Raw genomic sequence first — 13964 nt, 5'->3', positions numbered from 1 at the left:
TTACGTCGAGCTTTGAATCGCTCGTTTAGGATGAAAAGGATCGGTGGCTCGACAGCTCCGGCCACGTGGGTGGTGCGACGAAGACGAGAGCCCGGAAGGATCTCACGGGGGCTTAAGGATTCGTGGGGATTTAATGCGCGTCGTCTTCGTGGCGCTGGCAAATCGTTTCACCGACGAACGAGACTCGTTTAATACGGGAAAACGCTCGCTGCTGCCCACCGTACCGATTGAGATCTCAAGCTCTGCGCGGAATCGTCGACGACCTCTCGACGCCGCGTCGTAAATTTTCCGATCACCTCGAACGGGGGGAAATTTTCAAACGCGTTCGAAGAATTCGACTATTCGGGCCACGATCGAACGCGAGAATTTTACGCGCGTTGCGAAACTCTCGGCGCTCGAGAAACGCGAGAGATTCGAACCACTCGGGAAAACGAAGAAACGAACCAGCCTCGAAAGCGTAAAAAGTCCTAACGACTCGATCGGCTCGAACGACGCGGGTAAAATCTGTTAAAAGCGTCGTTTCAACGCCCCTGCGAACAAAAAAGCAACGCATTTCTCTTTTCGCCCGATAGCCGCGAGTGTAAACAAACTCTCCATTCTACGGCGTCGATTCTACGAATGGTTTCGTTGTACTTTCTACCGTTCGGTCGCTCGGGTGAGAATCACCGGCTTCGCCTCGCGTCGTTAATCGGGCAATACTTATCGTACGGAGGAATAATAATTAGAGACGAAACGATCGCGGGTTAATGGGCTGCCGTGCCGCGCCGCGCCGCGGTGTTTTCTTCGTGTACGCAGCGACAGCTTTCTCCGCGCGCGCGTTCCTCGCGGGACGAAGCGTTCCTCGCGACGGTTTCGTTGCGATCTTCGTACGGGCCCCCGGGGGCCGACCTGCAAAAACCGTTTCGTGCACGCCCGCGAAACAAACTCCCGGCAAGTTCGTAACAACCCGTAATTGTAGGTGTTCCCCCGTGGGAACCCATCACCGTGGAAAAAAACTACTCTTAAGTATCATTACGCGATACTTAAATCCGGGAATTACGACCGGGCGCATTTAGAGGACCGTAATACCGCTAATGCTCTCGCGTGCGCCCACGAAACAGCGAAAGTGGACGCGAGGACCGTGGCCTGCCTGCTCCACCGCGGAACGACAAGCTTCGCGAGCGTCAGCGCGGTAATCGATACTCGTCGCGATTCGATCGTAAATCGTGCAACGTCACCGACGAACCAGGGACCCCACTTTTTTTTACAGAGGTTACGTTTGGCCCCGGAACCGATCGTAAATCTCCCGGTTAGCGTTAAAGCCGCGAGACTCTCTGCGAACGCGAGCGAATTCTCGCGATCTCCTTTCGGAGAGGAGGGCTGCTCGGAGACGCAACTTTGAACAATTTCCTCCAAATGGAGAGAATGAAACTTTCTACGATGATTAACGTCCCGTAGGACGAGTTCTCGCCTTTCCATCGTACCAGGAAGCTCGAACGAGCGCCATCGAATTCGAATGATTTTTTTCAAGACGATCTCCAAGAAGCTTCGGTTAACTATGTCTCCAATTTTATTGTATCTCCAATTGCCCGGTTTTTCGTCGGTGACGCGCAACGATAAAAATGTATAAACGAAAGACGAGCGATCGATTCGCGAGTGGCGATACAGCGTTGGTCCTGGTCCGCGCGAATTTTCGCGCATCGACGACGCGCGAAACGACAGAAATCGAGGCTCGATCTTTCACTCGGTGGGGAACGTGAGAGGCCGAGGCCGGTCTCATGGACCACGAACGGTCGCGTGGGAACTCCTAGCTCGCTCTCCCGCCCTTCTTTTCCTCGTGGAAAATTGAATGGTACGACGTGGATGAATACAGGCGATCGTTAGACGACCGATCGCTCGCCGGCAACGCGCTCTTTGCGAATCGACCGGTGAAACGGCTTCGATAAGTGCACCGATAACGACCGGTCAGAGGACCGTCGACTGCACGTCCGTGCACAGCCTTAGACACACACCGTAACGAGTTTGGGGTCATCATTTTATAGCCCGATCTAAAATTATGAGTAGAAAGCCGTTCACTTGTCGCTGTACCGTGTCGTTGTGCACGTTGTTACGAGCGGGTAGAGGATTCCTCCAGCGAGAGACACCGCGTGTTCTTCGATGCTTCGATTTACCGTACCGAAATCTTTTCGATTCCGATCTTTCGACGATATTTGGCAAATTTAAACAACGTCTGTTTTCGAAACGTTCGCAAATTTACACGATACGATATTAAAACAAGTGTTATCGGTGTACGTTAAACGTGTATTCGGAGTGCGTTGAACGATTACCGTGGCAAAACGTATTGATTTCAATTTCTTAATCGTCTCTGGAAAAATATTGAACAACGACTGCCTTCGAAACGTTCTCAAATTTGATTAATACGATATTAAAACAAGTGTTATCGATGTACGTTAAGTGTGTATTGGGAGTGCGTCGAACGTTTTCCATGACAAAACGAATTGATTCCAATTTCTTAATCGTCTCTGGCAAAATATTAAACGTCTGGCTTCGAAACGTTCTCAAATTGGTCGATACGATATTGAAACACGTGTTATCGCTACACGTTAAACGCGCATTCGAGTCGAGCGTTTGTTCGATTAGACTCCCATTCGCGAGTTGTGTACACTTTATCGATCGAGAGTAAACACGAAATCGAGATTACCCTTTCTCCGGTCCGTTGAAACTTTCGACGGACAAATCGCGGTTTTGTAACCGCGTCGCGTCGCCTCGCGTCGCGTCGTCCCCCTTTGTGCGCCTCGCAGCTTGATTTCTCTCGCGTCGAATTTATCGCGCGATGCCCCGGCAATATTTGCACTTTAACGGGAAGAGGTTAATCGCGCGTCGTCGACCTCTCGGCCGGGCAAACTTCTTCGCGAGCGGTTTCCGCGCGAAAATCGCTCGCTCACCGTGCGCTTTCATTGTCACGACGTTAGAAAACCGCGCGCGGGCGCTCGCGCGATCGACGCCTAAGATACCTCTGATAATTCGTCCGCGACACACGTACAAACGCGAACACGCGCGCAGGTCTCACGAGGAGACGGCGATTTCTTCCGTAGACCTATAATTTAACGACGAGCTGCCAGGTTTTCCTCGATACCCGATGGCCCACTCGCGGCGGGACCTTCCACGCTATCGGGTCGCTCGATTCAATTTCCGGTCCCTGCTTTCGTTTCGACGCGGCCCCTGCCCACCCCGTTCGACGACTTTCGTTCCTCGAACTTTCTCGAGGTTCTCGTCAAATTGCCGGGACGATTTTCCGCGCTCGCGAGTCCTCCTCGAGTTCTCGCGTACGCTCGCCACCGCCGTTCCCGCGTAATTGCGGTTTTTAAATTTGTACGTTCGCCGATGCTCGAGCCTGTGTTTCGTTTGTTCGCAACGCGGTACCGGTGGTTTCTCGCGTCGTCTCGAACCGGTTGGAAACGAGTCGTTTCGGTTGGTCCGCGTAAATCGGTCGTCGCGATGTTCGCGATCGGTTCCGCGGAAACGTTACGTGGAAGGTCGTACCGGATCTCGACGTTTCTACGGGGTAACGAAAATATTCTCGGGAGAAGGTATCGTGGTAACTGAAAACGTTTCGAGTAACCCTCGCGCGGTAAAAAGGGGAAATACGGTGCACGCGAAGAAGAACAAACGCGAGAGGAAACGAATTTTGTACGCGGTTAAATTTTTTAACCAATTCCGCGCGGAGAAAGTTTCGCTCGTTCGCGTAATTAACTCCGGCCGCGGTTCGGAGTCGTTGCGGCGAGTCGCGAGGTTCGAATAATATTTTTACGGTTTCGGTGCATTTAACGAGCGTCCGTCCGATGATGCACAAGGACGAGTTTACTTGTCTCTTCCAGAACCATGCTCCTATTCGAATCCGGTAAACCGAATAAATATTCGCGAAAATAACAGGATACACGTTACCCCGATACCTGAAGTGGCGAAGAAATCGCGGTTCGAGGCGCAGGATTCTCTCTCAGCGCGTTCAATCGCGCGGGGTAGCTTCTTCGAAATTAACGAACGGGTCCTTTGACGTCCACCCGATGCCGGAACGATCGATCGCGGAACGTAATTGCGCGCCGCGAACGATATTTCGAGAACAATCGGCGCGGTACGGAGCGGCGTGGCGCGGCACGGAGCTGCGCGGAGCGGGGAAAACGTCGAAACACGTGTGGCTGCATCGGTATGCAAACCGGTCGTAATTCATGCGGCCCGGTCGGCGCTTATGAGTGCCCCCCGCGGCTTTTATGCGCGCGGCGTTTGAACAATGAAAACGGCTCTACTGAAATATTGTAATGGTGGACCGTGATGCATCGGCGCGGCGCCCTCTGTTCTCACGCGTAGCAGGATCTTCGATTTTCGCGTGGCTTACCGGAAGTATCGGATCGCCGTGACGTTTCGTCGATCGATCGTCCGCGAGGATATTTTTGCAATTTTCGTCCGAGACGATCCGTTTCTCCCGAAACCGTCCAGATACGATAAACGTAATCTTTGCGAGGTTGATACGGAACGGTGGGTATTAGCAACGCGAACGCGGAGTAATCTTTGACTCGAAAGAGGAGAAAGAAGTTGCACGGTAAGCAAAAGGCCAGCTCAACCGGACGGTTCGAGCGAGATGACTCACGGGTTCAGGGTGCGACGACCCAGCTACGGAAACGTATTTCGGAAATAACGAGAAGCGGGATTATCTTTACCGTTTATCTACGAAACGCGAGATCGAGTCGTCTCGCATGGAAGTTCTCCGTTTGGATAAATCTTTACAACAATGTCTCGAAATTGAATCAATCTCGACGCGTTATTTGTCCGATAAGGCTCGTCTCAACAACCCTCGGTTGAACAAACGTGCGTAAAAAAAATAATCGAACGCTTCGAACAGCTTCGCTTCTAATATCGTTGCGTTTCGCGGTTTTGCGTGTTCATCGCCGACACGGATCATTGTTTCCGGAATCATTCGAAATTATTCTAACGAATGCAACGACAACTTGAGTCCCTGATGTTTCAGGGATTGTGTTCGTATTTTTCTTCGGTCGGTCGCAAGCAGAGAGTCGAGAAAAGCAACTCGAACAATTCGTCTTTCGCATAAGTTATACCTTATACCCACGACGAGGCTATCGGTTTCTTCGAATACAATCGTTCGGCCAAGAATCGCGGAGCATTCGACGAATGGTAACCTCGAAACTTGGCTACGTTTCGAGGTACGTAACGTCGGTCGTAAAATGGTAGCGAGTGGCCGGGAGGCGACAGAAAACGATTCTGCTTTCTCCCGGTCTTATCTCGGCAATTAAGTCACGCACGAACAATATATTAACGCATCGTCCATTACGTAAAATTACTCAATCGTACGGATTACGATTTCTTGTTCCGCGGGGACGCAGCTCGGCGCGGTGTGGCGTACGCTCGAGGAATCGGCGCGGCGCGGCGGGGCCGCGTTGCGCAATGCAATTTTACTCGTTCGACGCATTTCTCTTGTGCCCGGTCGGTACGTGCCATCGTCGCGACCGATTTCTTTCCTCGCGCCCGGATCGAGACCCATCTCGATTATGCAAAAACAATTATCTCCGCTCACGTATAAGGAGCGCAATTATTAAGCCGGTTAAACGGCAGCCGGCCCCGTAAGTTGCGAAAGCGGCGTAAAACCGCGCGCGTTGCGCCAGCTACCTTCCTCCCTCTCACCCCTCCCTGTACGTTTCATCCCCATTTTTTTCGCGACCGGTTTTCCAACCACGAGAGAGAGAGAAAAAAAAAAAGAAAAAGAAATAGGACCGCCTCGGCGGCATTCGTGACACGGTTCTTCGTCGTTGGTTTCGGGACGTTGGACGGACCGCTCGCGGAGAGCAGCTGTTCGAGTTCAAGGAGAAAACGAATCGGGACTAGGACGATGTTAGCGATGCAACTTCGTCGTTATCGTAGAACGTATGCTTTATTGACACAATTTTTCATCCATTTGGTCGCGTTTCTCGTTACCTGGATGGTCGGATAGCACCGAAACGGTGAGCGATTCCGCGATTAGAAAATACTGGAAGCCGGTAGCAACGGGTTGATATTTTTACAGATCTCTAGGAACGGTTCCGTGGCGTATGAAATTTGTTCGTAGTACGAGGCTATCTGGTCGACTCGAGCCGGTCCCATCGTACAGTTTTCGTTGATGTATAGCTGCAGTCCCTCTTGTCCGGACGGCACCCAGTTTACGTTTATCGGATTGGAATTATTCGGCGTAGGGTTTCTGCGAAAATAGATCCCGAGCGTAACGATCGCAAAACGATAGAGCGTCGAATCGCTTACCCGTATTTCGCGAAATTCGTCAGCATGGTGGTCATACGGTCACGGAACTGATTAAAGCTATCGTTCGGATCGGTGGGTGCGTAGAACATCGTCGATTGGAAGAAATACTGGATGTCGTCAAAGTGCGCGGTACCTGAAACAACAGGGATCGTCGACCGTAAGGATACGGAACCGCGAATACATCGCGAGAAAGAGATCCGTCTTACCGTTCACCATGATTCCCATTTGTTTGTGTATAGCGTACGGCGAGTCGTACGATTGGTAATAATAATAGATAGGATAGTTTCCGTTGTATTGTTGCATAATTTTCCTGGTCAGGTCTATCGGCGCCACGAAAAGGAAGTCCGATAGAATCTACGAACGATGCAATTAGAACGGACGTACCGGACTTTTCTGTTCGCTGTTAACGATATTCGGACAATTACCAATGATGTCTCGTTGGTCCCCGTGACGACAGCGTTCATTATACCGTTCCTTACGAGACTACTGGTGATGTAATCCAAAGTCTCGTTCGTTATGCCAAATATAGCTGCAAGAAACACAAGACGAAATATCGGACCGAGGTTAACGCGAAGAGCGCATTTTCGAATAATTCGAACTGCTTACGGCCGGCAAATACGAGGATCTCGTTCTGGGTAAAGCCCAACATCGTAGGCATCTTTTCGAACTGTCCGGACGTGTACAACTGGAACGGGCATTCCGTGAGGAACGTTCTGTTCGGTGTGGTGATATCGGCGTTCTCCATGGTCGGTCTGAACGGCAGGACGTCCTGAAAATTCGAGCGAGAAACCACGACCTTGACGTTGGAAAACTCGGTCGAAAGCCGAAGAAAGCGACGAAGATTTCGATATTTTTGCGTTACACCCTTGCGAAAACATTGCCGTTACCTTGTTCGCGATTCGTCTTACGCGCAATCGAATCGAAAACTTTTTCATCGCGGAAATCTCACCGATCCGTTCGGCAATGCAGAAAATGGCTAGTCGAAGGAAATCTGTACCGTACCGTTGCTGGAATCGGTCCGTACATTTCCTCCGTCGCTTTTACAATATCCATGGCAGGAACTTGGAGGAAGAAATCGATCAGATCGTCCGCGTTAAGGGTAACTTTGCCAAGCATGGTTCCGAGTCTCCAGGCATTGCTCCATGCTTCCGGGGGCGTGTGATACCCCCATCTGGTCAAGGCCGTACCGCTTATCGCGTAGCTTTGCTGAAACAGACCTGTGCGGAGAAAATCGGAATCCGATCAACGCTCGAACAACTCCAAGGTGTCCCTGTTTCATTTTGTTTCGTGTCAGAAATACCGAACGCGATATCGATTCTGCGAATCGTGTAACGTTCGGTGGTTTCGTTGTAGCGTAATTGTAGTTTCGATACCTTTGGATCGTGGCGACATCATCAGGTAATGGACGGACACAGCGCCAGCACTTTCGCCGAAAATCGTCACCCGATTCGGATCGCCTCCGAACGCGGCGATATTCTTTTGAACCCATTCCAGGGCCAGAACTTGATCCTTCAAGCCAGCGTTGCCCAGTGCCCTGTCTCGACTCAGTGACAAAAATCCTAAAGCGAATCGAGTGTCTCGTGAACGAGGGTACACGTTTAAGGATTCCGTAGGAAAAGCTTCGAGCATTACCGAGAGCACCGAGGCGATAATTGAAGCTGACCATAACGACGTTCTTCTCCAACAGCAGATCGGGTCCGTAGAGCGATGTGTTGGAGTATCCCGTGATGAACGAACCGCCGTATATCCACACCAAAACTGCCTTCGTATTGTTGGTCGTGTCGTTTGTAAAATCGAGCTACCGAACAAAATAGCGAAAATCGTCGCGATAACTGCGATTCGAGGACAATCGAGACTCGCGATCGAAAACGGGGTATCCAAGTTCGAAACGATATCGCGATAACGTACCACAGGAGTGAACACGTTGATGTACAAGCAATCCTCATCCCCCATGTACGTGTTCGTTAGGAAGTCTTTTTGTGGACAAACACTTCTCTCTTGAGTAGCGTTCAGCGTTTCGCTCCACGACGCCGGCGGAACTGGAGGCTGGGAATCGAGAATCGAATAGTTTATTCGTTAAGTTTCGTTCGCGAAACGTTTTAACGCGTGTTAGTTTACGCATGTGTATCGTGCGGTAAAATTTCACCTGGAATCTGAGATTTTTGAGGGGTGGTGTCGCGTAAGGGATTCCCATGAAGGCCGAGTACGGATAGGAGTGCCAAATGGTGTGCAGTATTTGACCTTGGACGGGTCCCGAAGTCGTGTTGACCGTGGATGTTAAATTGCCGAAGCATCGCTTCGACGACAGTAACAACGCCAAAGCGAGAAACGATAAACGGATCATCCTTGCGAATGTTTGTCCTTCTGGTCTGTAATCGGCGAGTAAAATATTATATTTATACCGTAAATGGTACTTTTGCTAACGAACCGTCTTTCGTGACGGAACGTAACGTTTATACGTTGTCGCGACGTTCGATAAAGAACCACTTTTATGTCTCTTCGCGTCGTACGAAGCAGAGGTAATTGTAAGAATTTTCGAGCAATTATTCGGAAGAAGATAAAATACTTTGGTACCGCGCCAAGAAATGGGTTTGGATTAAATGGTACTTATCGATCCGCGATAATTTCTTTAGCCCCGGTAATCGTTCGCGAACCGTCAAAAATCGAAACGAGATCGGTTTAACGGCCCGATAAATTATAATCCGCGGTTAAGGAAAATTACATTCGCGCGAAAAATGAAACGATTTGCCTCTATTTGCGAGGGACGCGAAGAAACCGGAAGTCTCCACCGGAGGTACGCCGTTCGGGCTTTCCACGGGACAGTGACACAGGTTTACGACTAGCGCTCGTAAAACGGCAAATCGATTATCGCCGGGCAACACTCCTATGAATCGGTCGTTAATTCCGATATTCCGATATTATAGCGCATTGTTCATCCATTATCCTGCTTCTGCTTCGGACTCGCTCGATCGTTATCGCGGGAACGGGCCTAGCGGTTCGTTAAATTAACAATGAATTATCGAGGTAATGTATTCGTGTTCTTGCCAGCACGCGAAAGAAGATTCAGAGGGTAATTTAAATAATTTAAATCGCCGTGAAAAGTTATCGATCGATTAAAAATCTACACGACCGAGGCGGTGCATGTTCACGGCCGAATTAGAACAACGACGCGTTAAATAAATTCGGACGCGTATCCGTGGGCGCAGATTATTAAAATTTACGCGAAGTTATCGATCCTCGAGTTATTCGTGAAAAATAAGCGCGCGAAGTAATTGTGCGCATTCCGATCGATAAAACGTTTTCAAAAGTCGTTCGAGCACGTTCGCATTTAAACGGGCGTGCAATAATAATCGTGTTCGTTGCGATTCTGCAACGAGTCTTCTGCACGTTTATCTTCGCGGTGCTTAACGAATCATTGAAAATGTCACGGTAGTTGCATCGAAAGGTCTAGCGTACGGAACGTTGCATTCGAGTTGTACGAAAATTCGTACGCGCGACTATCGAATACAAAATTGTATCGCTCGAATTCGGGCTACAATTTTCATTTTTACAATCCGAGCTATACGAAAGGAATTTTCTCTCCCACGGAAATACACTTTTAAAAAATATTTCGAACGAATCTCGAAGAGAATGAAACTTTTACGCAGCAAAGTTACACGAACCGTTTCCTCTACCTTTCTCGGTAAAAATGAATCGAAGGAAATCTTATTCGTCGAATCGTATATTTCTTCGATCGGAGAGTATCGCAACGTATTCCGCCAATTTGAAACCAGTTACGAAGAACCCTCTGTAAACATTGCTTTCGCTATCGACGAACACTCTCGACGTCCCATCGGAGAGGCAGAGACTCGACAGGTACGCTCGGGCACCGATCGACGACGTCCGTTGCCAAGATAAAGACCTCGGCAATAATAACAACGACAGTGACAATTGCGTCATCGTCGATATCTGTGTTTACGAAACATTCGTTCGTGCAGAAGTTCTCCGAGCCGATGCATTAAGTACACGCCACCGATTCCTGACTCCTCCGGTGTGTGCATCGGTCGAACCGATGAATAACGAAGCTCCTTTCATCGCGCTGATGAACGGTTGAGAGATCGCCGCGGCGGTTTTTACCCGCGGTCCACCGAGATGACACGCGTAATAACAAACTGCACGCAACCTCGTCTCGATGTATCGTTTCGAGTGCGAGTCACCGGTCAGCGATCGTCTCTGCAAAGTATAGATCATCGGTGCAACGATTTTCACGTTCGATCGTCGAATTGCGCGCACCGCTGGCTTTCTTCGGCGTTGATTCGTCGCGAAGCTAAAAAGGCTGCGTTTGCGATCACCGGTGCGCAAATTCGTCAAATTCGAATCCATTATCTCGCGAGAAAAATCGCACCCGACCGAGCGTTAATAACGTAAATATTTGTGTACCGCTATCTGCCACCGACGGAGTCACCGATTCATCGGGCACGTGCTCGTTGAATTATTTTTTCAGCTGCGCGATTCGTCGATATAACATTTTCGTAGCATCGAGTCGTTGATCGTGGAATCACGGATGAAAAAATAAAAACAATCGAAGCTCGAAAAACTACCGACTTCGTAGAGGAAGATCCATCGGAAGCGGTATCGTTTCTAGCGAACGATTTTTACGACTATCGAGAAGACTAGGGTTCGTCCGGACGACTTCGGCGATCCCGAGTCCGTGAAAATAGCTCGAAACGTTCGAAAGAATCGTCGGGTGGCAGTTGGAGGTTCCCAGGACCGATCGCGCAACCGTGTTACCGGACACCCATCGTGCGCAACGATGGTAACCGTACACACTGGAGAAAAAGAGGCGACCGAAACGGATACGTTCGCGCACCCTGGATATCGAGCACGTCGCTGGAGGAGCGAATACTCGATAACAACGATAGAAACCAACGAAAGGAAACTGATTACCGCTTCGTCGACGGTTAAAGGAATAATCAAACCCGGAACCCGAGGAGCTTCGACGATCAGAAGTGGTAGCCCTCGCGCGCAACGGAGCTGGGAGCGTAATGGTTGTACGCAGCTGGGACGCGTGCACCTGGAAAGACTAGCCCGAGGTCCCGGGGAGAGAAAGATGGCGGATGGTTCCTCGTCCGGTCGCGCTCGAAACTATCTCCGTACGGGAGATCGCGTAATGGACGATTCGATACTCGTCTCGCGAGGAACGATGGATTTCTCGAGTACCGGATACAATTCGAACAGAGACGTCGCGTAATGGACGATTCGATGCTCGTCTCGCGAGGAACGATGGATTTCTCGAGTACCGGATGCAGTTCGAACAGATACGCTCGCGAGTTCTCGACGAAGACGACCCAGACCTAACCCGAAACTAAGGTTAACTTTTTCCTCTCGGTATCGATGTCGATCTACCGAAACGCGTCGAGCACGACTGGTGAAAAAATCGTAGAGCTACTCGAAACGAGGTTCGAGAAATCGAGAGCGGAAGAACCCACCGCGTAGCGACCACTTCTCCGTCGAGTCGAAGCGCGCGTTATTAACTCTTTAAACGAAGACGCGTCAATTTACAACCGCGCCTCGAACCAATTGACGGCCGCGTACAGCCTCGAACGCATTCATCAAGGGCGTCGGCGAAATTCTTCCACGGTTCGACGTTGGCTCGCGGAGAGCTCGTTACGCCGCACGTATCGTCTATTTTCCAACGGTGAACCGAGCAATGCAAATATCACGGTGTTACGAAGTTATTACGGACGTCGGGTACTTACCGGAACGATGATGGAACGCAGTTTCGCAAATTTCACCGTGCCTCGAACTGGCGTCGAACCGATTCCGATCAACGGAGACAATTAACTCGTCGTTTCGTCAACGCGCTGCTCCGTGCTATATACCCCCGTGGAACGATTATCGTAATTATAGACGTGTGTGCGCACGATAACGACGTAGTTCACCTTGGCCGTCAAATACACGATGGAACCAAACGGCGATAACGGATACCTTTGGCAGGGAACGTCGAAGCCCGAGCGACCTGCCGTTCCGTCGTGCCCCTAAATAATTTAAAACGGCTCGCGGGTAACGGAATACCCGAAATAATCGGGAAATAAACTAAAATTCGAGCCGTCGACCCGCGATACCACTGAACGATTTTGTTCGTTATCGTACCGATTGATCGCGCGTTAGCAAGGTTCCGGATACCGGACACGTGCCGGATATCCTCGAAGAACCTAATCGGTGTACCGTAACAGTTTTGGGGATGTACGATAGGTATGGTATTAAATAACTGACGCAAAGCGAGTCAAGATAGTGTGAATAGTTCGGCGGACGGAAAAGATCTGCCTTGGTTCTTTATTGTACGGGCCACCTCTGCTTACTGCCCTTCGACCGCCACCCTGCTGTCCTCGAAGACGATTCCCACGATCGCCTTCTTTCGGACAGCGGTAACTCATTCTTTCAAGTGCAGGCCTCCGCCAGCAACGATAAGCTAGTTTAACTGTTTATATTACTCGGCGCCAAGTCCTCCGCGCGACGGTCGCGCGTCAAATTACACTTTCGACGTCTAGCTATTCGTTGCCGAAACTATGCGGAGAGGTCCGCTACACAGTTATTTATTCGTTCGCGGGCCACGAGCCCGTTGATTCGCAAAGAAAAATAAGAGCAGCGCGTAAATTTCAGAAAAAAGATCACGAAAGATCGTTGAATCGACAACGAAATTTAGCGAAAGATGCGTCGAAAGAATCGAGAGATTTTTATTAGCCGAAGTAATGGAATCGCGATCGAAGAAACGAGAAATGGAGCTCTTTGGATCGAAAGCGCGAGTAAACCTGAAAGATCTCGAGGAAGCGTAGAAATTTGCGCTGCTCGAGAGCTGTCCACGGTCAAGTTGAAAGAATGCTTCGTGTTGGAATACAACGAGATTGAACCGTGCAGTACTCGGGAAGTGAAGGAACGGTGGACGAGCTCGATACCGGCTTTCCAATTTTTCCGTTGGTGTGCCGACGCGATCGTTACAATCTGTTCGACTGTATTACATTTATCTAAATATAAACGTTCAATTTACATTTTCTGTGGGATTATGGAATTGTTTAGCAGAAGAGAAAATGCAAATGAGACGTTTATTTTTAGATACGTATATTACGGTCGTGCAGCGGAATGCCGTTACGAACAACCGAACGGATTGCGACGATCGCGTCGTCGCACCAACGAAAAAAATAGGAAAGCCGGTATCGAGTTCGTCCACCGTTCTTTGACTTCTCGAGCACCGCACGGTTCAATGTCGTTGTATTCCAACACTTTCTCTCGTGGCGAACGATTCCATGATCCCGCACTTCGGGATGGAATCGATCGGAATGTTTTCGAAAAGGATCCTTCGTGTCGCGAAAGCTGGTGGCCAGACACGACACGTGCGCTCGGAAACGTAATTCGATGCGTAATTATTGCTTCGTTGAACCGGAACGAAAGAAGGACGACCCGCGTACGCGTCGCGACGCGAACCGTTGGCGCGATCTTCGATATCGGAGCGTCGGTCGCGAATCGTCGAACGTCGTTTCTTCGAGGCGAGCTCGTCGACGAAGCCGATCGAGAGTGCCCGTGACAGAGGTTAAAGTCACCGCGCCGTGAACTTAGCTCCGCGAGAGGATGCGGCCGATTCGATAATCAGAGACAGGATGCGTCTGTCTAGGGGGAGACTCCGTACGTCGTTGGCCAACAAAGAA

At 50.1% G+C, this 13964-nt stretch overlaps 2 protein-coding genes across 8 annotated transcripts in view; one reads left to right on the top strand and one right to left on the bottom strand.

Moving 5' to 3' along the window:
- The window catches only part of LOC143148316 (uncharacterized), a 360338-nt gene that overhangs the window by 166431 nt on the left and 179943 nt on the right, over positions 1-13964 (top strand). The window lies entirely within an intron of this gene.
- Positions 5902-12138, bottom strand: LOC143148317 (juvenile hormone esterase-like). Its single transcript, XM_076314564.1, has 11 exons — positions 12021-12138; positions 8429-8651; positions 8191-8328; positions 7915-8080; positions 7656-7841; positions 7285-7499; positions 6889-7051; positions 6708-6811; positions 6489-6636; positions 6283-6415; positions 5902-6223 (listed from the first exon to the last, which is right to left on the bottom strand). Exons 2-11 carry the CDS (start codon positions 8624-8626, stop codon positions 6007-6009), a joined length of 1668 nt encoding a protein of 555 aa, XP_076170679.1. The 5' UTR covers positions 8627-8651; positions 12021-12138; the 3' UTR covers positions 5902-6006.

The sequence above is a fragment of the Ptiloglossa arizonensis genome, chromosome 6, assembly GCF_051014685.1.
Source record: "Ptiloglossa arizonensis isolate GNS036 chromosome 6, iyPtiAriz1_principal, whole genome shotgun sequence".
Taxonomy (NCBI): Eukaryota; Metazoa; Arthropoda; class Insecta; order Hymenoptera; family Colletidae; genus Ptiloglossa; species Ptiloglossa arizonensis.
The sequence above is the reverse complement of the archived record's forward strand: the minus strand, read 5'-3'. Positions and strand labels throughout refer to the sequence as shown.

Coding starts and splice junctions, on each gene's coding strand:
- LOC143148317 (XM_076314564.1), bottom strand. CDS start 8,626: ATGATCCGTTTATCGTTTCTCGCTTTGGCGTTGTTACTGTCGTCGAAG. Junction 7,052..7,284: donor ACGGACCGATTCCAGCAACG/GTACGGTACAGA, acceptor TCGAATTTTCAG/GACGTCCTGCCGTTCAGACC. Junction 6,637..6,707: donor GGACCAACGAGACATCATTG/GTAATTGTCCGA, acceptor CATCGTTCGTAG/ATTCTATCGGACTTCCTTTT.